Source organism: Sorex araneus, chromosome 1, assembly GCF_027595985.1.
Source record: "Sorex araneus isolate mSorAra2 chromosome 1, mSorAra2.pri, whole genome shotgun sequence".
Taxonomy (NCBI): Eukaryota; Metazoa; Chordata; class Mammalia; order Eulipotyphla; family Soricidae; genus Sorex; species Sorex araneus.
In genome coordinates, this window is record NC_073302.1 from 352,349,472 (window position 1) to 352,376,574 (window position 27,103).

The 27,103-nt window shown below is 47.7% G+C and overlaps 2 protein-coding genes across 4 annotated transcripts in view; one reads left to right on the forward strand and one right to left on the reverse strand.

Moving 5' to 3' along the window:
* The window catches only part of ELMO1 (engulfment and cell motility 1), a 545,070-nt gene that overhangs the window by 294,893 nt on the left and 223,074 nt on the right, over positions 1-27,103 (reverse strand). The window lies entirely within an intron of this gene.
* Positions 4,445-4,982, forward strand: LOC129403556 (60S ribosomal protein L23a). Its single transcript, XM_055132344.1, has one exon. The coding sequence runs from the start codon at positions 4,456-4,458 to the stop codon at positions 4,924-4,926; it is 471 nt and encodes a 156-aa protein (XP_054988319.1). The 5' UTR covers positions 4,445-4,455; the 3' UTR covers positions 4,927-4,982.

The following is a 27,103-nucleotide window of genomic DNA, read 5'->3' on the forward strand; positions in this document are numbered from 1 at the left end:
GGCCTCTCCCTCACTCCACCTGGAATCCTGGCCTGGTAACAGCTGTTCTGCTGGGCCCTTCAGGGCTGGACGCACCAAGGACACAGCGCAGGTCTGTGGCCGCCAGTGTCCTACAGACAGTCTATAAAGTCCAACTGGCCACACTGAATCACCACAGTTATCCGGCTGGGGCCCCGAGCACTTTAGTGACCATGAAGACTGTCTGTGCCCAACCCCAGGCTGTCAGCGACCCTGACGACTCGGGCCCACCCAAACTCCTTTTTCAGTGACATTAAGATCGGGGTCACTGATCTTCTGCCCTCTTCATTCTTTTCCAACTGATTTTCTGCGTCTGCACAAATGCCAGTAATTCATGTCATACTGAATCCGCTGCCCACTTCCTCTTCTCTGCCCATGAGAAGGTCTGGCAATCAGAGCATTTCCTGGTGATCAGAAAGTGAAGTCAGGAGCAGGACCGAACTTGTGACAATGCCCATCGAGGGCGGCAAGCCCACTGCACTGTCTGCGGCTCCACTCGGGTGCTGCGGGTGGGGAAATCCATTCAGAAGTCTAATTTAATCACCAAAACAATCTGACATCCCCTCCTTCCCAAGCACTGGCTAGAAAGGAAATTAAAATGCTTTCTGATTATTTCTGAACAGCCAACACAGACACTGTGCCGAAAGAGGGGGGAAAGTCCATTTGCCCCTGGGCTCCTGGACCCTGCACGAAGCTTCAAAGCTCATCAGCCATCTGTGTTGAGTAGCTGTCTGGGGATGCATGCTGGGCCTCTAGTAACCCAGCACCAGGCAACTGGGCTTAAATGTCACTCCTGGCTACACATCCAGGCAAGCCCCACGCCCACTGGGTCCCGTGGGGAGGACAGACCCCAGGCCCTGTATGTGGTATGATTCACAGAGCCGCACTCTCAGCGGTGTTGGCCCACTGTCAATTACACGGCGAGGAGGGGCCAAACCCAGGCAAAGACAGAACTCAGCTGCCCCCAGGCCACCCCACAGTCCCGACCCCCTGAGACATGGAGGCCTCCCCTCGCTTACTCGCTCCATCAGCCTCAGGCCCTGCGGCCTCTGCTTATCAAATGCCACAAACACAGTCCCTGAATTCCAGTTTTTCCACAATGAAATGGCCTCTCAGCACACTCAGAGTCAAAAGGCTCTTTGTCTCAAAGGAAGAGGAGTGGACCGAGGTGTTGGAAAGCCGGAAGGGAATGCGGGGAGCTGGGGGTGGAGAGTATCTCCTAAAGGAGCACTCAGGGAGGGAGAGAGGAGACACAGGGTAAAAAGGAAGGGTGGCGGGTAAAACAGGAAACGCATGAGTGAACAGGGAGTCTAGACATCAGGCTCCAGAGACAGAGGAAGCAGAGCGTCAAGGAGAAATAAAGACTGGGTAGTTCAGGGGCCAGAGTGACAGACAGTGAGGAGAGTGCTTGCCTTGTACGCTGCTGACCCAGGTTTAATCCCCGGCAGAACCAGGAGTAAGCCCTGAGCACTGAGGGGTGTGGCCCAAAAAACAAACTGAAAAAAAAAGATTGGCTAGTTTATGAACATATTTCTAGCTTGTCACTTCCAATTATCGGATACGGGCTTCAGAGCTGGCCCTCATTAATTCTCACCACATTACCCAACACGCAGTAGTCACTACCACGGCTCTTTATGGCAGCTGGACAGGGCAGCACGGCAAAAACACGCCCCAGAAGGCATCACTGGGCAGTGAAGACCCCTCCTCCCACAGTCCAGCTGAACCCGGCAGCTGCTGACAAAGATGGCCCCTCCCAGGTCAAACACAAAGTGGCCTGCAAGCACACCCCGAGGAGCTCTCTTCCACTCCCCGGCCTCGCTCAGCCCGGCCACCAGCCTGCGGCTGCAGAGATGAGCAACACCTTTGCTCGCTGGTGGGAGAATGCGGCTTACATTTCACGGCGACTTGACCCAAGTGCTTGAAAATAATTTCCCATGCAGACTGAGATTCCCAGTAAGCATAAAATAAAACCTTCAAGACATACTGGAATGACATCCAGGGGACCATGACAGTCGTCTGGCTATCGTTTACTGTATATTAGTAGTTTCTAATAATTTTAGCATAAATAAGAGGGCAACGTGAATTTCAAAGTGGCCGCTCACAAGCTAGTGATTTGTTAAGCCTCCCAGCACTGAGCAGCTACTTGACTTTCACTATAGCTTCCTGAAAGAGCATCTTCTTGGGGCTGGAGCAATAGCACAGTGGGTAGGGCATTTGCCTTGCATGCGGCCGACCCAGGTTCGATTCCCAGCATCCCATATGGTCCCCTGAGCACCGCCAGGAGTAATTCCTGAGTGCAGAGCCAGGAGTAACCCCTGTGCATCGCCGGGTGTGACCCAAAAAGAAAAAAAAAAAAGAAAAAGCATCTTCTGAATCCCAGCAATAACTTTACACAGGAAAACTGCTTCCACAAAAGGCTCCTTCATTATTTCTCATTTGCCAAGGTGTTGGCAAAACCCCTTCTTGTAAATGACATTGTGCTAAAAAGAAACAAAATACACCAGTAAGTCTAAGAATTGTGAAAATCTCCAAGCACCTCAGTAATATTTTTACCTATCCCAGAAAATGATTTGAAATGAAACAGAAAGTTATCAGGACAAAGATGCATAACCAAATACATAATTTGTATAAAAATCATCAAATTATGTAAAAACAAATATGGTGCAAAATTTAAAATATCTCAATTTTAAAATATATACATATGACAGTATATCACTCAATGAAATCAATAACTATTAGGGTGGTAATGAGGTGAGAAAATAAAAAATGCTTACAATACTTTAAGTAACTGTATTGTAACACAGGACTGTTTGTTAGAATAACACACGAATGACCTGGGTTTGATCCCTGACACCCCATATGATCCCCTGAGCCCTGCAAAAATCAGGAGTAAGATCTGAGCACAGCCAAGTGTGGCCCCCAAACAAGCAAGCTAAAAGAAAAAAAAAGAATGTGTTCTGGATGCCATAATTGGAATTTCATCTTAAATAAATAAACAGAGGGGGCCAAAAAGATAGTGCAGGGGACAAGAAACATGCGTGCATGGGCCTGATGCCTGCTCGACCCCTGGCATCACACAGTCCTGCCCTGGAGAGCCCCACGCACTGGTGCCGGAAGGGCCTGGGTACCTGGCTCTGGGGTCCTCAGATTCCTTCCAAAGATTAACTTTATTAAATGATATGCATTTGCTTTGTGTTCACACTGTCACGAGAGAATACAGATTTCTAAGTGTTTCTCTAATGAGCAAAGGCCCCAGGGACAATTTCAAGGACTGCTGGTCACACAATTGATTATAATTTGTGGAGTGCTCAGGTCATATTCCTTGGCTAATTCCACGTGCAATATTCACTGCACACTAGAAATGCAGAGTTCGCAAGCAAAGGAGCATGAGATAAAACCCACAGCCATGCTAGTCCTCACACAAGAGGGGTCTGCTGTAAGCTAGAGTCACAGACTCCCTGAGCCCAGTGAACCCCCTTTCTGAAACTCGGGTCAGCCTCTCTTCAGGAGAGCACTGACGCCATGACACTCACCCAATCACATACTGGCCCCCTTGTGAGCTGCTCCTCAATGTGAGCTCACTACAAAATAACCTTAGAGGAAACCTCAAGCTGGGCATCCTTTGCCCAAGAGGCCCAGAACACGTCTGAATCCCCAAAAGTGGAATAGCCAATTACTTGCGAAAGAAATAATGACTGGCATAGGGCCTCTGTGACGGAGATGCCCCATACTACAGACAGGACACGAGGGGCTGGCAGCACTCTGCACGCCAGGCAAGGCACAGGCCGCAGCATCGCCGTCTGTGAGTCTCGGGCCCAGAGGCGGGTTTGAAACGCCAAAAGAGAGGATGTTAATCTGAGGGGCCACAGGGCGCGCATGGGCCAGACCTGGTGTGAAGCCGATGGTGCCTCCCGTCCCCTCTGTCCGGTACTCCAGTCTGCGAGGAGACCAGCTGTGAGAACAGCCCAGAGACCCTGGCTGGCCTTGTTAGACGCGTCACACTGAAACCCAGCCCAGCGGCTGGGGCTGACGGGGCTGACAGGACAGCTACGCGCAGCCTGGGATCCCAGGGAGAAGCCACCAGTGGGGAGCCTGCTGTCACACGCTCTGTTGTTCCATAAATAATGTCACACCAAGCTTAATTTTTCATGGAGGCAAATCACTGTCTAAGACACCCACATTTGCAGAAGCTCTGTGTGCATTCACTGGGACCCTCCAACTAGAGTCGCAATCTAAGTGGTTTCCAAACAAAACACTTTGAAAATAAGGGCAAGAGAGGGCTTTTTACACTGCGGAAATAGACTGACAAGGGAAATTTTCTCCCTGTGCCTTAAAAATAAGTCAAGTTAATCTGCACCTATTTTCATATAGTTTTCATATAGAGGTTTTTTTTTTTTCATTTCAACCTTTAAAAGAAAAGTCAAGCTTTTTACGAAGATGGCGCCGAAGGCCAAGAAGGAAGCCCCTGCCCCTCCCAAAGTTGAAGCCAAAGCCAAAGCTTTGAAGGCCAAGAAAGCAGTGCTGAAAGGCGTCCACAGCCAGAAAAAGAAAAAGATCCGCACATCACCCACCTTCCGAAGACCCAAGACCCTGCGGCTGAGAAGGCAACCCAAATACCCTCGGAAGAGCGCCCCCAGGAGAAACAAGCTTGACCATTATGCCATCATCAAGTTTCCTCTCACTACTGAGTCAGCCATGAAGAAGATAGAAGATAACAACACACTTGTGTTCATTGTGGATGTCAAGGCCAACAAGCACCAGATTAAACAGGCTGTGAAGAAGCTCTATGACATTGATGTAGCCAAGGTCAACACCCTGATTAGGCCTGATGGAGAGAAAAAGGCATATGTTCGGCTGGCTCCTGATTATGACGCCTTGGATGTTGCCAACAAAATTGGGATCATCTAAACAGTCCAGCTGGCTAATCCTAAATACAGTTTTTTTTCCACCATAAAAAAAAAAAAAAGAAAAGAAAAGTCAAGATGCTTTTAGGCAAAGCTGAGTTATCAAATACAACGGATTAGGTTAAGGAAAGGCAATAATTTGGGAGATGCAAATGGGGTGGGAGGAAGCAAAGATAGGTAGAATCACCCCTGATTATCATGATGGTGTAAATTAGCAATAATATATTCCAAGAAATGAGGCACATGCCAAAATTGACGCTGCTAATGACTTTTTACTTCTGCAGTAGTAACATGCTCTTGTGACAGAGAAACTATTAAGTGAAATGGTTCATCCTGCCTGAAAGAGTACGGGAACACACAGTGCATCGGTCGTTCTGACCATGGCCAGCACCTGACCATGAATGGACACGGAGTACACATCATTAGCTCCAAACTACCAGAGAACCACCACGAACACCCAGGGACTCTTAACCATGCAATTCCTGGCTGCGGCCTTCCAGCCTTTAGAAACAAACAAATAGATATATTTGTTTCATGACATACATGACATGATATACGTGTGTATAGGTAGAATGCATAATAGCGTAGGCATGAGGGTCACCTGGTGCTCAGATTCATCGTACAGTTCCTGCACACCCCAGTCACGACCACACACCCAGCCCTGAAGCCGCTTCCCCATCCTTCCACCACCTCTAGTTCCACTCCCCCCTCCCCGGCCACCCCTCATTTTTTGTTTTTTCTTTGGTCTGGGGGCCACCCAGCAGCACTCAGGGGTGGCTGTGTGCAGGGCGAGCACCCTCCCTGCTGTGTCTGATGCCGGCCCGCCTCATCTCTCGCTGACTGGCAGCTATGCTTGGGTGCGTCCTGGTACCTCCCTGCCCACCCACACGTACTGGTGACCCTCCGGCACCGCCTCTACATGACAGCCAGAAAGGCCGTGCTCGGGACTCCCTGCCCACAGGGCCGAGAGGCCCCGGGTCAGGGCACCGGCCTGGACAGCTCCGCAGCCACAGGCCCCAGGGCCTCAAACTCGTCCCTGCATTTCTACACTGTCAGGGCGATGTGAAGTTGCTGGGTCTAGCACTGGGAAACGAGGGCTCAGTTATCCATAGGGACAGGGGACGGCTCGAAATCTAATAAGTGCTTGAATCCAATAATGAGAAGAAAGAATTAGCCAAATTAAAAGTGAGGCGATGCAGACAACAACCCCGCTGTGTGTCTACTTCCCCAGAACGTCACCAGGAGGCAGAAAGGCAGGACCACTGCCCTGGATCAGAAGCAACCAACAGTGGCTGGTCTCGCTCAATGTCTGTGGACTGGCTTGGACTGGGGAAAGAGATATTTTTTATTTTTTATATTATTTATATTTTTATAAAGATAATTAAAAGTTACACTTATAAACAGTAGTAAATACAATGTGGGTAGTAAAATAGTAAATGGTAAAAATAGTATTTATTAATGTTAATTTTTCAGTAGTAAATAGTGAAGTAGCAAATAGTAATATATTTGAGTAGTAAAAGAGCACTTATCAGTAGTGAATATGACTGCAAATAGTGAATAGAAAAATAGTATTTATCAATGTTAATTTTTCAGATTTTGATATTTCTATGTACTTTTATGAAAAACATCTTAATTCTTACCGGGAAAAATGCACATATTCAACACTCTCAAATAGGAAAATGCATATAAAAACACACTCTATATATATGTACATGCAAATCTGTGTCTATGTGCCATGTAATAATAAAATATTGTAAAATGTTTAAATTCTAAATTCTGAGCGCCTGCCCAGTAGCAAACTATGTGGAGATGCTGCCCTCTGGTGGTCAAATGCAGCCATGAGAGGAACTTCTCACCTGAGCAGCTTTAATACCTCAGCCAAGAATCTAAGGCACCAATGTGTTTTATTCCCTAGCAAATAAATAACATGGGTAGAATAATTATAAATCATTATAAATTAAAAAATAATTATAAATAATTACAATTTTAATAAATCATTATAAAATTATTATATCAAAAATCACAGCTACTAAATTTGCATTCCAGTGTTTCCTTGAGATTGAGAGATATAGACAGAGAAACAGCTCTCAGGCCGAAGAAGGGTGATGTATATAAACTGAATTCATCACTTAAGTTCCTAAGAGGGAAAGGTTACAAATTATTACACTGAATGTCAAACAGTTTGACCACTCCTGTTCTTCAATCAATTTCTAATTTCACTTCTGAGTTCCCTTCACCTTTAATTTCATGGACAAGCAGTGCGGTCTGGGCAAAAAGGAGAGTCTTAGCATGGAAAAGTCTCCAGGACCGGTTGGCGCCAACTGAGCCAGAGTCCAGACCAGCAGTGACTGGGGAGGCTACGGGAGGAACACCGTCAGGGGAGCCAGTACTTAATAATCTTCGTGGCAAGTAGTTTCCTGGAGCTGTGGAAGCTTAAAAGGATCTCCCCCACTCCCTTTTCATGTCAACTCAAAACCTGAGGTTTTGACCCATAAGCGAGAAACCCTAACATCTCCGAGTGAGATTTCAATACTCTGGTAAAGGTGTCGTGCTCTGAGCGCTCCCAGGAGAATCATTCGGAGAATGGACGTTACAGCCACTCAGAAAACAAAGACTGTGAAAGGAATCAGAAGCCAGGCAGAACAATCCGTCCAGGACTGGAGGGAGTGGAAGGGCCAATTCTATTTGCCACGATGGAGCCTTCATTTTCACTCTGAATATTCAAACATAAAGCCTGGTTACAAAGAAAAATTGCTCACATTCTGCTAGTGTACTCAGTAAATAAAATTGTTTCCAGCAGTCAATGTAATTTCTGGCAAGTTAGCCTAAAGCATTTGCAGTAAAGATATGACAATTATCAGAAAAAGGCAGTGGGGTAGCATTGGGGACCGTGAGGCGGTCTACTGCGTCATTCACTCCACACTCTTCAGAAACCCTGAGAGATGTGGGTGCAGACACAGCCGCATCAGGGCCCGGGAGGAAAGCAAGAAGATGCACGAGAACCCGTCTATGGAGAGCTACAGCAAGGAGAGAGAAGGGCCAGGGAGGGCCCGAGACCCCCAACTCACCCTCTCCCTGCACTAAGAACAGTCTAGGAGGCAACTGCCCTGAGGCTACGAAGAACAAGACTTGCAAGGGAGAAGAGACAGTGGGGACCCCAGCTGAGGTGGGGTGCAGTGACCTCAGACTCAAAAGGCAGAGCAATCCGAGCCGCGGGGGCCACTGGAGTGGGGCAGCGCCAGCCCAAACTCTGAGTGGTCCCGGCCGCCGGAAGTCACGCCCTCGACCCACCCTCAGCGCCATCTTGATGCCACAATCCACAGAGAAGCGGCAGGCATTCTGGTGAGCAATGCGGCCCGGACAATGCTCCGGACCCGAATCAGGGCCAGCAACACCGGGGGCCCGGAAGGAGGAGGTGCCGCCAGCACACCTTCTCCAGATGGAACCCTGGCGACACTGGGCAGCAACTAACACGGCTCCAGGATTCGGGACTGGGACAGGTCCGAGCCGCGCGGCCGCTAATGCGGCCGCGTGACCTTTTCTAAAACCTGAAAACATACAATCTTTGAATGGAAAACTAATTATCAAATGCCTCCTTATTAGGGTTATCTTGTTTGGGGATATAACTCCCACAACAATAGTGAGTTTGTGTTGAAATATGAAACGTAATCAAGGTGAAGAGAAAATAAAGTGAGGTTCATCAGTTATACAGTTGGGACGGGGGGCGGCTGGTATACCGGGGATTTTGGTGGTGGAATATGGGCACTGGTGAAGGGATGGTGTTTGAATACGGTATAACTGAGACATAAACCTGAGAAAGCTGTAATTTTCCACATGGTGATAAAATTTTAAAAAAATAAAAATTTATATTAAAAAAAAAAAAAGGCAGAGCATTAACACTGTCCTGTAAAGCAGGGACCTCAATGAGAATAAGACTGAAGAGCAAGAAACTTAACAAGTGAAAAAATGAATGATTATAATCACCGTATCTGCTTCTACTTCATTTGGAAATCTCACAAAGACTGAAACACCCTGCCTTTGTTCTTATATAGAACACGATGCTAACAATAAAATCCTGCATTTCCAGAAGATTCCTTATGTACAGGGAATATTAAAAGTCACAGTTCTCACTCCTAGGATGTCCATTTGGTTCTTTTGTACCTCTTCTATCTCTTCTCATACTGAGCCTTCTGGTTTTTCGACTCAAATTGATCATTCACTAAACAATTTGCTTTGTCCCTTGTGACCAGTTTCTAAGGTCATCTGAAGCTCCTGGGTCTGTTAGTTCCAACATCTGATTGCATGGATTGTCTCTGTTCTCTCTCCCTCTCTCCCTCCCTCCTCCCTCCCCTGCCTCTCTCTCTCTCTCTCTCTCTCTCTCTCTCTCTCTCTCTCTCTCTCTTTCATTGTCTCTCTCTGATTCTGTCTCTCTCTGGGGGGATCCTCTGGGGGACTGAACCAGGCATGCCAGGCCCCCTACCCACTGTGCTATCACTCCTGCCTATGTTTATTTTTCTCATACCAGGGTGTTTGGCATGTATCCCATACATCCTGAGCACTGAACAGTGAGGATTCTGGACGTGATGGTTCTACTGCACAAGGCTGCCTCCTGACCAGCAGGAACCCCCTGCACGGGACATACTCCTGAGAACACTTCCTCTCTACCATGTCATGATTTTTAAAAAAAAGATGTCATTCAAATTCAAATCTGAGCACCTGAAGAAGTGAAAATAGTAAGTTGATTTGTTGTTAATCCCTACTCTATTTTGAAACACAGAATCAACCATTAGTCCTAAAATAGAAACCCATTTCTATGCTTTTTAGAGTTTGTAATGGAATTCAATTCCAGGCTCAGCATTTATTTAGTCAGGAGGCCTAACTATTCTCCTTTATACACTTGAAGGTTTTAATGATACTTAATTCTTCCCCATTGCTGCTTTTAAAATAAAACTGTCTTCAAAAATTCCAGAGCCAATGAATATTCTAGAAAAAATTAACATAAAATATTTAATCTGACATCCAGGCTCCAAACCAAGGTCCGCGCATGGGGCAAGATGTTCGCAGACCCAGAGGCCCTCCCAGCCCAGCGCACTCTGCCCTGCGGGTGCTCCGACACCCAGAGACAGTGGCCTGGGAAAGAACACCACCCACACATGAAGCATCTCCGAGTGAGGGTGAGAACCGAGTCCCTGAGAGGCAGGGCACCCACCTGGTGAGTTTCACAGCTCTCTGCTGAGTCTGCAATGCACCATGGACCCTGCGCCAGGCCAGCAACCAGTGGGGCTGGCTCCCGGCAAGTTACGGTGAATTCCCTGATTCTGAGCAGAGTAAAGTAAACGCTTTTCTCCTTCTTAACTACATGACTGTGACCAATGTTTCTCTCTCCTCCTTTTTTTAAAATTTTGGGCTACGCCTGCTCCTGGCTTATTTCTGGCTCTGCACTCAGGGAGCACTGCTGGTGCGCCTGGGAAACCTTATGGGTACCGGGATCGAACACGGGTGGGCCACAAGCAAAGCGAGTGCCCCCACCCCCGGCATCTGTCTGGCCGGCCAGACTTGTGCCCCTTGCGTCTCTCGGGCAGACTGCGGCAGGGCTTTGTTTGCTGCAGACCCCTGAAGGACTCCTGGGATGAGGAGGGAGTCCTGGGTTCCGGGGCCCAGCTGCTGCTCAGTGAGGGACCACCCACAGCCTCTTGCTGAGAGGGCAGACCCCCTCTGGCACCCCCAGCCCCACCACCATGCAGCCCCATGTGACTTCAACTGGCCAGGCTCCCCCTCTGGAAAATCTCAGATGCTTTTCCTGTGGAGCACTCACCAGAAAGAACCTAGGGCCCATGTGGGAGCACGCGAGGCCGGGCCTGCTGGGGAGGAAAACACGCCAGGCAGAAGTGACCAACGATGCCCAGAGACGCAAAAACTGCCGAGACCCCATCTGGGGAAGGTGGACATGGTGCCCAGCGGGGACGGTGGTCACGGTGTGCACCAGGGAAGGGGCTTGGTGCCTGCAGGGGAAGATGTGCAGTGCCCTCCGGGAAGGGGCAAGGTGCCCACCCGGAACTGCATGTGATGCCCGCAGGGGAGAGGGGGCGTGTATTTCACATGGGGAATTTTGCTCTTCTTAATCCTTGGTTAAGACACTGACAAAAAAATGATGCCAGTTTTGGGTTCAATAACACAAACATTAAAAAACTGAGATTGAAATGCTGGTGTCTGACTGCCTCCTGGCTCTGGCTTCCTGACAGTTACACCTCGGCCGGAGAGGAGCAGGAGAAAAAGTCAGGGATGACGCTGGAGATACGGAAAGTGTCAAGGAGCTGATTCTGTCCTCAATCCAGAACCAATTTAAACACAAGAATAAAACTCCAAACAAGAATAAGCTACAGAGCAAACCCGTGTTTCTAAACAAGAATAAAGCACATTACACTCAGGGAAAGCGCCAGTCCCTCTCCTCCGAAAAGAAGCATTCAGAGTCTTTTTGAGCAATATCTGTCAAAAGATTCGCTCAGATAACCTGAAATCAAATGAAAAGAGTGTTTCCCATAATTGCATGATGCACCAGGGGCCATGAAACAGCAAGCAGGTTTGGGAAGAGGGAATCTGAGAAAGTAACCCTACCTCAGAGAAGCCTGTGTGAGAGAATCTGAGCATGGCAGTCAGTCATCAAAACAGATTCGACAGAAATGATTCCTGCAATAATGATATACTACATGTTTGCTGTGCCCTAAACAACTGCTTGCTGCATTAGTCATTTCTTTCTTTCTTTCCTTCTTTCTTTCTTTCTCTCTCTCTTTGGATTTTTGGGTCACATTTGGCGATGCACAAGGGCTACTCCTGGCTCTGCACTCAGTAATTACTCCTGGCTATTTCTCAGGGGACCATATGGGATTGAACCCGGGTCAGGTGCATGCAAGGCAAACTCCCTACCTGCTGTACTATCACTGCAGCCCTGCATTATTCATTTCTAAGTTCATTTAAAATGTAATAAGAAACCACTTTTAAAACTAGGGACCACATGGCTTCATAATAAATTCTACTAAATTTTAAAGAATAATTAATGTGCTTTTATACAAATCCATCCGGTAACTAAAAGAGACAAAAATGTCTGAGAAGGCATTGGAGGAGGAAAGTATTAACCTGATAGCAAAACCAAAAACACAACAACAACAACAACAACTACAGGCCAATATTTACAACAACAATAACAACAAAATCTTCCACTTGGGGCCGGACTGAAGGTACAGTGAAGGAGTGAACACAGCCCAGCATCCCAGAGGCCCTGGGGCACCACCAAGAGTAATTCCTGGGTGCAGAGCCAGGGGTGGCCCAAGCCACCTCCCCCAATTTTCAGCTAAAAAATCCAGCAAACTGGATTCTACAACGTATGAAAGTTAGACACTATAACCAAGAAAAAAAATCCTACCCCAGAAATGCAAAGTTGATTTAATACTCCCAAACTAACCCATGCGAGACATCAACTCGAAAGAAGAACGAGTGAACAGTTGCAGGGTCATAGATCCAAGATGCAGAAAAAAACACCCAACTCATGGTCATGATGAAAACCCTAAGCAGGGCAGGAAGAGACGAGAGGGCTAGGGCGCGGGCCATGTGCCACATGAACTCAGCACCCGAAGCCCCTGGGTACCACGAGCACAACTCTGCAGGGCCCTGGGCACAGTGAGGGTGGGGGGCCGGCCTCCAGCACACAGCAGAGGCCGGACTCCACCAGAGCACCACTGGGGGCCCCGAGACTCCCTCAGCCACCAGCTGACAGTAGGAGGCTAGCAGAAAGCACAGTGGGAAACCCAGACATGACTAGTTGTGGGCAAGTAAAGACTTTAATATCAGAAACAAGAAAAAAAATCTTCACCCTGACTCCTTCGATTCAACACTACAGTACAGGTTTGGTGTGGGCATTTAGGCAAGAAAATTAAATTAAAATGTGTACAGATTCTATTTCATCTTATTTAGAGTCTGAGGTCATACCTGGTGACGCTCAGGGCTCACCCCTGGCTCTGTGCTGAGAATCACTCCTGGGGGCCACAGAGGGCACCAGGGATAAAACCCAGTCAGCTGCGTGCAAGGCACATGCCCTGCCTGCTATACTAGGTCTCTGGCCCATTTAATGAAATTTAATGAAACAAGCACCCAACGTATACTATGGAAAATACTACAAAACATCCTAGGAGAAAATTCTAAAGTTCTACATAAACACATTCTCTACTCATGGATTGGGAGACTGAATATTGCCAGTCTCTCCTCCCCACCCCAAACTGGTCTACATATTCATCACAGACTATACGGACCTCTTGATCTCTTCCTAAAAATTGACAAAATGATGCTGAAATTCACGCAAAATACTCAGTAAAAAAAAAAAAAAGTCTTGCAAAACAAAACACAGTAGGAGGACTCACATTTCCTGACTGGACACATACTACAGAGTTACCTCAGTGAAGATACTAGGACATAGAGTAGCATTTAACATCCACAGGGGACACAGCCGAGACACCAGGAGCAAACTCTCACACTTACACTGACTGCTACGGATAAGGGATAAACGCCAGTTTGAGAGGAATAAATGCTCCTTTCAACAAACGTTGATGGGAAAATTGGACCTTCACGTACATATAATGAGGTTGTGCACATGTCCATTCACTAAATATACACTGCTGACCAAAAAAAAAAAAAATAGAAGAGCTAAACATAAGGCCCCAAATTCTGAAATTTTCAAAGAAATACAGGTATAAAAATGAGGCCTTCATTTGGTCATAATTATTTTTTACACATAGCATCATGAGCACTGGAAATATAATCAGTGACAGGCTAGAAATCATTGCAATTAAATAAGTACCTTTTTGCTTCAAAGGACACCATGAAAGAAGTGAAAAAAACAAGTCACTTTGGTTTCCACCAGAAATTCTATTCCTAAGTAGGTTACAGTGACTTATACAAACGTGGCATTTACCTGAACAATGAACCTCCACTAAAATCTACTTAGCACCTGTTATAATTCAGGAAGACAAAAGGGCACAGGGCAGAGTCCAGAAGACCATCCATATTTACTCAAAGCTTTGATCGGAGAAGCCAGCCCCGCTCTGGGCTGCAGGGGAATGTTCTTTGTGATCATGGAGAGGAGATCCTTGCCACCTAAGTGAAATGAGATTGTTATCTAGCTGGAATCATGAAGGTCAAAAGGAAAGGAAAGCGCCCTTCCAGAAAAGAAACTGGTATGTGTGGGGGAGGGGTGGCGGGGGGGGGCAGGGGATTGGGGGTGGATGATTAATAAGCTGCTCCTGAATCTTGAGAAAAATATCACTGTCACCTCACTGCTCATCGATTTGCTCGAGCAGGTACCAGTAAAGTCTCCATTGTGTCACTTGTTGTTACTGTTTTTGGCATATCGAATATGCCATGGGTAGTTTGCCAGACTCTGCCGTGCGGGCGGGATACTCTCGGTAGCTTGCCGGGCTCTCCAAGAGGGGCTGAGGAATTGAACCCGGGTCAGCCAAGTGCAAGGCAAATGCCCCACCTGCTGCACTATCACTCCAGCCCATATATATGTATATGACACACACACACACACACACACACACACATATTTCCCTTTATATACATACATGTAATCCTTGACTAAGGATTAATCAAGAAAAATAGAGGCAGCCACTCTAGGCTATAGAAATCACAACCAGAGGTAGGAAAGAGCTGAGTATGACAGCAAGGGGTGACTCAAATGTGACTGGAGATTCTGGCTGGAAATACAATTGAAAACAAAGTACTCCAAAGAGTCTGGCATTTCTTGGTGGGCAGTGGCAGGTTAACAGTCAACGTTATGATTAAACACATATGAAACTCAAACCAAGAATGTGTATTTTAGTGTTGCTGAGGGCTTGGAGGAAGCAAGAAACTAAAATGCATCAGTGCAGTAGTGAAGCTTTGAAAGAAGAGACACCAGGCCCCTAATGGGGTCACCTATGCCCAGCACCACGTCACAAACCAAGACTTAACGTCTAACTCACAACCTCTCTAAAGAATGGAATTTTAAACAAGCCAACCTGGAATTACCTGGTCAGTATTAGTGAGGTATCTGAGTGACCTCATAATCTCCTGAAATGGTACATGTTGCTTATTGTAACTTACTTGATATGCAATGAAAAAAAGTTGGGGGAATGTATAAAATATAGATATCCAATAAAATATGACTGATTCTGGTAAACACTTTTATGGGAGTTCTTAATTTACTTGAAACTTAGAACAAATAATGTCAACCATAAACTACTTGAGATAACCAGTCTTTCATTAAACAAATTTGCTATTTAAAATATCCTTTATTTTAACACTATCTGTAGTATACAGACTACCTTTCAAATTTTTCAAAGCAATTTTCATCTTTTCTGATGATTTTTCAACTCATGTACCTCCTTATTTTGACCATTTGTTTTCTGCTAAGAAACAAAATTCAACAGTAAATTATAAAGATGGTATGGTTCATTAAGTTTATGAATTGTGTAGCATCTTATCAAGCAAATAAACTCTGATGAGTTGTACAGAATGAAGGGCTTTATATAGGGAGCAGGGAATGAGACAAGGAAGATGAATTAGTAGTAAAAAATGGATTTGTGGAGGCAAGCTCATCTTCCTTCCTTTAGAGAAAAAATATAAAGGAAGATTTTGTGGAACAAACTAAGAATAAGGGCCAGAGCAATAGTACCAAGGATAGAGCACTTGCTTTGTATGAGGCCAACCCAGGTTCAATTCCCAGCATCCATTGTGGTCCCCTGAGCACCGCCAGGAGTAATTCCTGAGTGCAGCATCAGACGTATCTCCTGAGCATCACTGACCCAAAAAGCCAAAAACAACAACAAAAAAACAAATTAAGAACATTTTCTGAATGCTCCTTGACTATTTAAGAGATCAAATCATAATTACAATGCTGGCGGAAAGATACTTGCTGTATTCCTGTGCCCACTCTGCTATTTTATCTCAAAGATAATCCAGAATATAAAATAAGCTGGATATGAGCTCCTAAAAATGCCAAGGGAGGTCAGCGGTTAAGGAACCCTGGATTCTGACTCCTTCGATAGTTATGTCGAACCACCAAATTTCCAGATACTTCAGCTAAAATAAAAAAGTGATATTTATCAGAAACACTACTGGTAAGTGCAGAAAATATAAACAGGTTAATATTTATAAGCCACAATTCAAGTAATAAGATTCGTAGAAGCATAAAAATAACATCATGGTAATGCTATAAGTTTGGTCCTGAACAATTCCTTAGTTCCAGGTAACACCTTCGTGAGGTTCTGTGGGTGGCTGGGTTTAGTAGCACTGGACACTCACTACCTGCGAGACTGCTGTGGCCAGCCACGTCCCAGTGCACATGTGCGACAGGAAAGAGAAGCATGCAGTGGTGCTCGGGGGGCTGGGGGTGACGGGGACACCACCATGTACACCCCTGTTTGCATACTGTCCACCGAAACTATGGAAATAAAGTTGATTGTTAAGTAGTCTTTAAATAATATGACAATTTTCTGAAAGCCTGCTATATGTCTAAGCACAATAAACATCTGGAAGGATAAGCACCAAAACTGTAACTAGTATTTGCAAGGGGGAGGAGAATACGGCTGATTTCCATATTAAATTATTTTGGTTACTTACAGCTCGACATTCTCTACAATAAGCATGTGGTTTACAGAATTAGAACAGGAATTTTTATTTTTGGGGTCAGGAGTTTGGGCCACACCTGGCAGTGCTCAGGGCTCAACATCTGCTGGGCTCAGGGGAACCATATGTGGTGCCAGGGATAGAACCTGGGTCAGCCACATGCACAGCAAATGCCCTATCCACTTTCCTATCGCTTAAGCCCCAAACAGTAACTACGAATATAAACAAGAACTCAAATTAAGTAATTAAAAAAACATGAATAAAAACCCACTTTATGTAAAGTAGGAAGAATTATCTCTTAACATAATTCTCTTTTAAGATAATTCTTTTTTAAGAGAAAGTACAATTAAATTTTTAAATCAGAATTTCTAAGAGTTGAGTTCCTACATATTGAGTCTAGAATCTAATCATCATTTCCACAGTGATTCAGAATCACTCTTGTAATAATAAAATTTCGCTAAGCTTGCAGAAAAATTCTTAATCATTTAATGAATCAATCATTTAATGAAATGCTATATAGCTGCCATACACATGGTTATCAGGTCTGTTGATCACAAAAGGAAAGAAGAAATCAAACGTAGGATTTAATCACAATCTTTTAAAATACAGAATTCTTTATAACAGGAATAGGCAACGAAGAAGATATGCAAAACTATGGCTGTGTTTGCCTGTGACATGGGGACTGTTAATGTTTTCTTGTGATTTCCTGTATATTTGCTTTGCTTCTTCATGATTTCCTGGCCTCTAGAAAGTTTCCACACACAAATATATATATATATGCATATATATTATATATAAAGTTGATTAGCAGAAATAGCAAGCAAAAGAGCAAGATGAAGTCCAAGAGGTAAAAATACATTTAAAAAAATAAGTCAACAGGATTGTAGTCATGTGATCAAATTCTACTGGGGATATTTTAAAAAAATTGTCAAGGGACAAGATGGGGAGAAGGGAATTTCGGGTTCTGACTGGCAGAAGCTAACACTGGCAGTGGGGAGGGCCTGAACCACTGATGAAATGAAACTGTTCCTCACAGCTTTGCAAATGAATTAACGAATGGATGAAAGAACAAGCAACAGAAAATCTTTCGGATATGGGGAGGAAAAGTGAATAGAGCACTTGAAGGGTTAAACTGGACAAACAGGAATAACTCACGGGAGAAAGCCCACCTTAGAAGCCTCATCTCAACCCCCAGCTGGCCCTCAAGTTCTCAAGAGTGACCCTACAGGCTCCACCTCTGGGACCCCTGGCACGCCACAGAGGGTCCCATTTCTGGGCCTGGAAACTAAGTATTTTCGAGCACCACAACTAAAGCCTGTCCACCAAAGGTGGGAACATCGCAACTGAGTGTAGCCCCCAATGTGAGAGATGTCACAGGAAGAGGCAAAATAAACACAGTGACACCTCAAAACACAACCCTGCGAGCTCATGGCCTACAAGCAAGGCTGCATCTTGGTTTCCCCACAGCGACAGAAGCTAGAGCTACTACAGAAGCAGGATGGCGCCCTCAGAACACGACCTGTCCCAGCAGCCTCGCCTCGGCCATGCCACAGCTCAGCTTCCACTGAAGAACATGAAAACTCTCACCTGAGGAGTATCCGGGAAGCTGTGTTCAGGGCACACCGCCCAGCACAGTCAGGATACAGGAACAACCAAGTGTCAGAGTGCAGAGGAGCAGAAAGCGGGCACTGCTCTCAAGGGGGCTCTGACACGGCAGTAAGGGGCAGAGTCCCCAAGCCCACCCCACAGCAGCCCCATCACTGCGCGGGAAGCTCTATAGGAAAGCACTAGCTCGCGGGTCTGGGTCCGATCCAGTCGGACTCAGCTGAGCACTTAACCCACACCGCAGCAAGGCGAGTGTTTTGTGCTAGGTGACACAGCGCGTGCGCAGGGCAGCGGGCAGGAGATGGACTGCCTGGGTGCAGACAAACGCCACAGCAGGGCCTTATGAAACAGACCCGCGTCCACGCCCCACCCCTCCCCTGCTGTGTGACCCAAGAATCACATGGTCCCAGATGAGGGCACTGGTGACGCTACTAAAACAAGCCTTAGAGCCGACCCAGTTTGGAGGGTTTCTAGGCAGGACAGGAGATATCTGGGCTAGGGCAGGGGGTGTTTCAGGTGGTCCTTTGCTTGCCCAGCACCCTGGAAAATGCAAACCATCCTGGGTCGCCAAAGCACAGGTGCGGCAGGAGCGCCCCCTGGTGACCACATGCAGAGGAGTCCGGGAAACCTGTCCTCCAAAGGGGCCGGAGAGACGTTCAGGCCTGGCTCTGCCACGCAACCCTCCGCAGGGTCAACCCTAGGGTCCCCGAGTGCATCTGGAGCCTGAGCATCGCCAGATGTGACCCCCCACACCCCAAAGCCAAGCAAACAAAAACCCCAGGAGTGTGGTTTCCCCTAGCACTGGCACTGCCAGCAAACAAGGGGAAGCCAAAGCCCAGGGTTCTGGAACGCAAACCACTGCAGTGCAAAGGCCCTGAGCACAGCTGCGGGCCCAGCTGCGACACACACAAATGCAGTAACACAGACAAGCGCTTCACAAGGGCACCTGCTCCTGGTCCGGCTGCGGAGGAGCAGCGAGTGGGCTGGCTCTGAGACGGGGCAATTGTCCAATGTGTAGATGTTCAGTGGTCCCGCCCAGGGCAGCGGACTCTGTGCCAGCGTGGGGAAGAGCGCGGAGGAACGGTGGCGACACAGGCTGGGCTCCAAGGGGTCAAACCCGGTCGGCCATGTGCCAGGCCAGTGCCCTGCGCACCGTACAGCCTCAGCAAACGGCAGCTTTAAAAATATTCGGTGTCCTTTCACTTTCATGGTATACTGTTGACGGGGCGTATCTCTGGAAGCCAAGGGTCTGGCTAGGAAGACTCTCCCAAGTACTATAGCACTCATCTGAGGAAAACAGTGGTCTGCTTCCTGAGAAGTTGCTTTAATCCAATGGTTTCCAGAAATGCATCGTGCAAAAGAGGGGCGAACTCTACAAAAAATTAACTAAGTATTAAAAACCTACTTTCTGTACTTCTCAGAAGCATACTGGAGATTGCCCCGCTGCACTGGCAGGCCCGAAAGCACGCGGGAACCAGCAGCCACCCCTCGCGTCTGGGCCACTCCTGCTGTTCAAGGCTCCCAACTCCCCTGCCTGCCATCCCCGGAGACACAACCCTTCCAGGGACACCTCATGGTTGGTGTGTAGAAGCACCACTAAAACATGTCAGGGGCCAGAGCAACAACGCAGCAGGGAAGGCGCTGACTCCGGCTCTCTCCCACACCCCCACACCACAGAGGGTCCCTCAAGCCCTCCCAGAATGATTCCTGAGCACAGAGCCAGGAGCAACCACTGAGCACTGGCAGATGTGGCCCAATGACACCCACACAAAAAAAGCTAATGAACAAAACTCAGCAAGGAGCACAATAAAATGCTGTGCAAGTCCTGTGGCTGTGTGGCACGGATTCTGGGAGCATGCGTGTATATGTGTGTATGTGTGGGAATGTGTGTTTGTGTTTGTGTGAGTGTATGTGCGTAAGTGTGAGTGTATTTGTGAGTGTGTGAGTGAGTGAGTGTATATGTATGTGTTTTTGTGTGTGCATGTATGAGCATGTGTATGAATCTATGTGCTTTGTATGTGTATATGTGTTTATGTGTTTTGTTTTTTGTATGTATGTGAGTGTGTTTGTGTGCATTTGTGTCTTTTGTGTGTGCATGTGTGAGTGTGTGTTTTGTGTGTGAATGTGTGTGTTTGTGTAGGAGTGTGTTTGTGTGTGTGACTGTATGTGTTTGTGTGTGAATGTGTGTTTGTGTAGGAGTGTGTTTGTGTATGTGTGTGTTTGTGTGTGAATGTGTGTGTTTGTGTAGGAGTGTGTTTGTGTGTGTGACTGTATGTGTGTATGTGTAAGTGTGTGTGTTTGTGTGTGAATGTGTGTGTGAGTGTGCATGTATGAGTGTGTGAGTGTGTGTGAGAGAGCACTGTGGGACCCCACTGTGGGCACTCATAAACGTGCATCCCCACTGAGTGTTGTCCATGGAGTGCGTGCGGCAAGTGCCACAGCGAAAGCAGCAGTGAGTCTGATGCAGAGTGCTGAGTGCCACACCTGACGCTGAGGCGGCGTGCGAGCTCCCCCTCCATCCCCTCCATGCATGCAGCACCAGGAGGGGCGGGGGCGGGGCCCAGAGAGAGCCAGGAGTGCTGAGCAGGGGGGCAGGGGTCTCCACTCCGAGCTCAGCTTGCGGCAGGTGCTCTCAGCAACACTCACCGGGGGGCGCCACTGCTGCAGCATCGGCTCCAACCCGAGCACCCTGACAGAGGTGGCAGCGGGTCCTGAGCGTCTCGCCCACGGAGACCAGTGAAGGGCGTCTCCCTCCTCACAGAGGCCGGGGCAGGAAAGGGTGAGTGCAGGGGCGGCGGGCACGGCCTCTCCAGGCTCCCTCTGCGCGAGGGCCCCCTGGCGTGTCACAGAGGCCACTCTCTGGCCTGCCTGGCCACGCTGGATGAAGCAGGCACAGCTCGAGGCTCACGCCCGACCACCCCCCACCAGGAGGACAGGGCGGCTGTCTCCGGGCGCAGGCTTGGCCACAGTCTAAGGCATCTGTGCTTCTGGCCAAAGGCCGCAGTCAACAGACGTGGCGGATGCTTCACTCGGGCTACAGCCGGGGCTCTGAGGGCCAGACTAGAAGTCCACGCACTGCGCGTGGGGCCAGTCGAACAGGGAGGTCACCCACGTGAGCGTGGCAGGGCTGGAGGAAGGCTGTGCGCCTGGGCAGGGGGCCTGCTCTGGCTGTGTGTCTGCCACGTCTCTCAGCTCTTTCTTCTTCGCCAGGGCTCCCCACACTGTGACACTGCCGTTACAGTTCACACACACACATCATTCCAGAATGATGCCCACCGCTGGAAGCTCCCCTCCACCCAGACACTAAAGACCCCACGTCTCCAGTCTCCAGCTGTTCCCTCAATGTTTCTTTATCTCCCCCATACCACGGGGACGCTTGGTGATCGTGGTATGGAGACACCCGCACACACAGGGATGAAGCTAAACTCCTGGAAGGCTGCAAGATCAAGCAGAGGGTCCGAGAGCTCGACTCTTCCTCCAGTCTGTGCAACTCAGCGACTGGCTACAAAAGCATCACGAGGTTGCTTTGGGGTCACAAACACAGTCTAGCAAGTAGGCAAAGTTTCAAATAACAAAATCCATGAGTAATGAGCATTGGCTGTAAATGCCAAATCCTTTCAATGAAAGGGTCACTAGGATCTGTCCCCTACCTACAAAGTCCTTCCACTCCACTCTCCTGCTCCCTGGGAGCTCACAGCTTCCCACACCCAACCTGTTCTTTCATCTTCCTGAAACTTTACACCAAGCATTTTCTCACGGAGACACTCCACAACGCTCACAGCCCCATCTTAACTACCACAGGTTCAAGAGGCCTGGGTACCATTCCAAGGACAAAATCAATAGTAACTGCAATATTGTAATAAGAGCACTTAAATTTATATTCTGCTTGTTGTGTACAGAGCACAGGTTTATATCACAAACAACAGCTATGGCCCACGTTAGAGATAGGAAAACAGAGATTTGAGAATGTCATAGAAATCACCCATGTCATCCCATCTGTGGCTGGGAGCCAGGACCAGGCCCGAGTCCGAGCCCAGCCTAATGCTAAGTCTTACACATGCCACATAACTGCTGACTTCCTTTTCATTGTTTTGTTCTGGGTTTTTTTTGTTTGTTTTTGGCTTATACCTGATGAGTGCTCTGCATTGAGAAATTATTCCTTGGCTGTGCTTGGCTGGTCATATGGGATGCCGGGGATCAGATCTGTGTTGGCTGTGGGCAAGACAGGTGCCCTACCCACTGTACTTTCTGTCCAGCCCCAGTAATTATTAAATTCTAACAGCATTTCAAGAAGTTAGATGCTTATATGGCACAGGGATAAGAATGAGGGGTAGTGATGAGTGGAGGGCTTGACACAATGCACACACACACACACACACACACATACACACGCACACATACATTTAATTTTATTTCCTGCCATCTGTATTTGAGAAAAAATGTAGTAAAATGACATTGAGCACTGCATACAATTATGTATAATTATACTTCTGTAACAATGCATAATTATCTTCTGACACCCAAGGTAGAAAATATGCCAAAAATTGAACATAAAATTGTATTATTCTTGTTTTCATTTTTTTTAACACTTGTCCCCCAGTGCTGTGGTATCTCGGGCAATGCTGACGGGGGGAGAGCTGCCCTTTCCAGACTTGGCAATCCCTCAGGAAATGGGGTGCACTGCTCACAGGCAAACCAGACTCTGTATCCCACCCCTCTCCTCTATCAGGCTTGGCCCCTGGCCCACTACCCCATTCCTTGATCGCTCTAGAGCCAGGTCCCCGGTAAGTAGAGACTGCCTGCTGATAGGACCCTGTCCCCAAGAAGAGAATATTCCAAGTCTTCCTCCTCCCCCTGCGTACCACTGCCTTGCCAACACCCCCATGGGACCACCTGCCAGGCTCCTGAGAAGCTTCCTCGCCCGACTCACTCGTGTGCCCGATTGGCCTGGCATTCTCCATCCTCCCGGGAACCGAGCACCAAGTGACGAAAATCATGCATGGGCCTCACCCGGACAGCGCCTAACATATGAATCGAAGGGTACTATATTAGCAACAACACCTATGTTTTGAGCAGTAACTCCTACCATCTAAGGGTGCATCTTTTCTGGTTCTGTCCAGGTGCGCCATCAGAACTCGCCACTGACCAGCCTTAGGTGAGCCCCACAAAGGAACCTGGCTGGACCCCCCACCCCACTTAGGAGCACTGGAACTGTCCCGCCAGTGCCAGCATACTGAGGAATCCCCGTGGGTCTCCATGGTGCCCACAAGTCAGCATAGCCATGGATACCAGCCTGATTGTGAAGTGAGCAGGTTCTGGTACTCGGGGCTCCTGGAACTTGGAGCCCCACCCTCTGTTCCGAGGGAGCACTGTGCGTAAACAATGAGAGGAACCAGCCACATCAGGAAAGAAATCCCGGGAGAGAGAGGCACCCCGGACAGGGACGCCCTACGCTGCCCGGGGAAGGCCTTGATGGCAGTGGGCTGAGGGCAGGCAGCACTGCAGGAGAGAGTCAGCAAGCTCGGAGAGAGACCGACGGAGCAACAGGAGAACTGATCAGAGAGCAGAGGCACGTGCAGAGTAGCGGCGGGCCCAAGGAAGGCGGGGATGGGAGAAAGGGGAAAGCAATCATCAACAGAGGAAGGCAGCAGAAAAGAATGCATTTTTTTTTTAATGACAAAAACTTACTTTATTTAATGGATAGTAGGAAGAGCAACAGCCTGTCCCAACAGAGAATTGCCGTACTTCCAGAAGAGCAAAGAGAACTGGAACAACAATTGGCGGGACAGCTGGGAGAGTCACAGTCTGAGGGTAGAGACTCGTGCACCAGAGAGGCTCGGAGCCCAACAAAGCCAAAGAGAACAACGTCAGTACACGAAGAACCAAAGCGAGAGACAGACAACTCACAGCAGCAAGGGGACGAAAGCCCCAAAGGCATGAAAAGTAGTATTACATTTACAACAGATTTCTCAAAAAAGCCATGGAGCAACACAGTAGAGTACTAAACAGGAAGAACCCGCACCCAAGAGCCCTCTGCCTTCTCGGATTAGAGGGATGGATAGAAGAGTCCTGGGAGAAACAACAGAGGAAGACATTTGCTGCATCGAAACCAACTCCACAGAGAATTCTGAATGAACCCCTATAAAAAGCACATGTCAGGGGGCTGGAGGGACGTACAGCCAGTAGGGCGCTACCCTTGCACATGACTGGCCCACGCTCACCCCTGGCACCATACACAGCCCTGAGCCCTGCCAGGAGAGATCCCTGAGCTCAGGGGCAGGGGTAAGTATCAAGCACCAGAGGTATAACCCCCACCCCACTCACCCAATAAAAAGTTAAAACTCCCCAGGAACAAGCTCCCAGGTGCAGATGGCTTCACTGATGAATCCAACCAAATATTCAGAGGAAACTGCCTGGTGGGAAAGAGCACGGAGGAAGGAACTTGCCATGCATGTGGCAGAGCAGAGTTTGGTCCCGGGCATGCAGTTGGTCCCAAGTTCCACCGGGCTAGACCCTCATGCACAGAGGCCTAAGCAGGCCCTGTGCACCTCCAGGTGTGGCCCCAAGACCAACAGCAAAAGGCACGCCACTCTACATGTAGCTGAGTGAGCACTGGCGGGTCCCCAACACCGCACCAGGGGCCCTTAAAAATCGCTGGGTGCAACTGAAAGCTACTGAGCACCCCAGAGTAGCCTGGAGGGGTCCCAGCACCCCAGGGACCAGATTGCACAAGGCCTGGGCATTAAACCCGGGCTGGGACCTACAGGGAAGGGTCAGTGGGCCTCCTGGAAATCAGCCCCCCACTCTCCCACTCCCTACCACACACACACTACCTATCTTCCTCAAGCTCTCTGAAAATACAGAAGATATGAAACTGCTTCCTAGCAGCCTCTATGAATACAACTTTCCTTGATAATGAGAGAGACAAAGAGGACACAGAGTGACGTCACAGTGAATACAGAGCAAGATCCTCAACAAAGACTCAACAAAAGGAAGCCGACAGTGTGGGACTTTTCCTGGGATGCAAGCGTGGTCCTGCAAAGGCAAATTAGTGAATGTAGCACCCTAAAAATCAGATGTTTGTATAAAATATCAAAGAAAGATCTGACAATATTCAATAACCATTCATGATTTTAAAAACCTCAGCAAAGTACTGTCAAAAGGAACATACCTCAAGATAGAAACAATTCTTTACAGCAAACCCACAATCAACAGAGAAAGCCTGAAAGACCTAATTCTGAGACCAGGCACGGGGCAAGGATGTCCACTCTCCCCACTGTTACTCAACACAGTTTTGGAAGTCCAAGCCACATCAGTCAGGCAAGACAAAGAAAGCAAAGAAGAAAGGAAATAAACTATCACTATATGCAAATATATATTTATATTATATATTACATATTAATATATTCGGACCATTTAAATGTGTCCCAAACCATCAAACACCTAAGAGAGGCTGCTAAAATCTCAGGGCTAGGATGAGTAGAGACGTTACTGGGCCCACTCGAGCAAATCGATGATCAAAGGGATGACAGTTGATACAGTGATTTAAAAGCTGTATGGTGCCACCAGCAGGTCAACCTGTTCCTGAAGGGTGAGTGTATCAGCAGCCTGATGGTGCCTTCAGGCTTCCTGATGCCCCCAAATCATCACTTTGCCTTTGGTTGGACCCCACAACTTGGGAGCAAATTTACCAAGAAATTAAATGGCAAAAAATTAGGTATGTGGGAGCCACGCCCACAAACTACCTCCAGCTCACCTATACAAGCTCATTTATTGGGCTTGCTTCAGAGACCCATAAATTAATTTTGAAAGAGCTCAAAACCCACAATTAATCTCAGACCCATGAATAACTGAATACACTGGGGTAAGTCAGAGGGGGGCACATTAGTCTACTGCCCACCCAAGCAGAGCCCCCAGTTAGCCACTTGCTTCCACAATCCAAAATCACCACCATACCCCCGGTCTGACTCCACTGTCTCAGGACGGACCTCACCGAGATATAATCTGCTGAAAAGGGTGGTGGAATATGGGCACTGGTGAAGGGATGGGTGTTCGAGCATTGTGTAACTGAGACTTAAGCCTGAAAGCTTTGTAACTTTCCACATGGTGATTCAAAAAAAATATATGTATATATATTAAAAAAAAATTCAAAAGGCAAATGCAAGACCAAAATCCCCAAATCTTGAAGGACAGAGAAAATGGCTTTTCATCTCTAGAAACCAGCTTGAAGGCAACACGAAATATACTTTTATTGAGGACATGAAAAAAAGAAAAAAAATTCTGGTATGCGTGTTTGTGACTGAAATCTCCAGGCTTTCTCGGGGTCGGGATGGGCTACCCCCCCACTTCCTGTACTTCCGGAAGCCTCGGCAGACACACCCACACCCCAAAGCTGCCACCCAATTAAAAAGCTACTGCAGCCTTACCATCCCGATATAAAGGCTGAATGCCCTGAACAAACACCATGACCTCTTAGTACCCGTATTGCAAACCATATTGCAAACCAAAAGGAAAAGGAGAGAGAGAGCAAGAAGGAAAGTGCCTCCCATAGGCTGGGGGTGGGGGGTGGAGGGGTGGGGGATGGCGGCAGGGAAACGGGATGGTGGTGGTGGGAAATGTACACTGGTGGAGGGGTGGGTGCTGGATCATTGTATGACTGAAACCCAATTATGAACAGGTTTGTAATGGTCTATCTCATGGATATTCAATTAATTTTTTTTTTTTTGCTTTTTGGGTCACACCCAGCGATGCTCAGGGGTTACTCCTGGTTCTGCACTCAGGAATTACTCCTGGCAGTGCTCGAGGGACCATATGGCATGCCGGGGATCGAACCAGGGTCGGCCGCGTGCAAGGCAAACACCCTACCCGCTGTGCTATCGCTCCGGCCCCGTCAATTAAAAAAATTTTAAAACAGTTTT

Bases quoted from the DNA above. Each gene is read 5' to 3' on its own strand.
- LOC129403556 (XM_055132344.1), top strand. From the start codon at position 4,456: ATGGCGCCGAAGGCCAAGAAGGAAGCCCCTGCCCCTCCCAAAGTTGAA.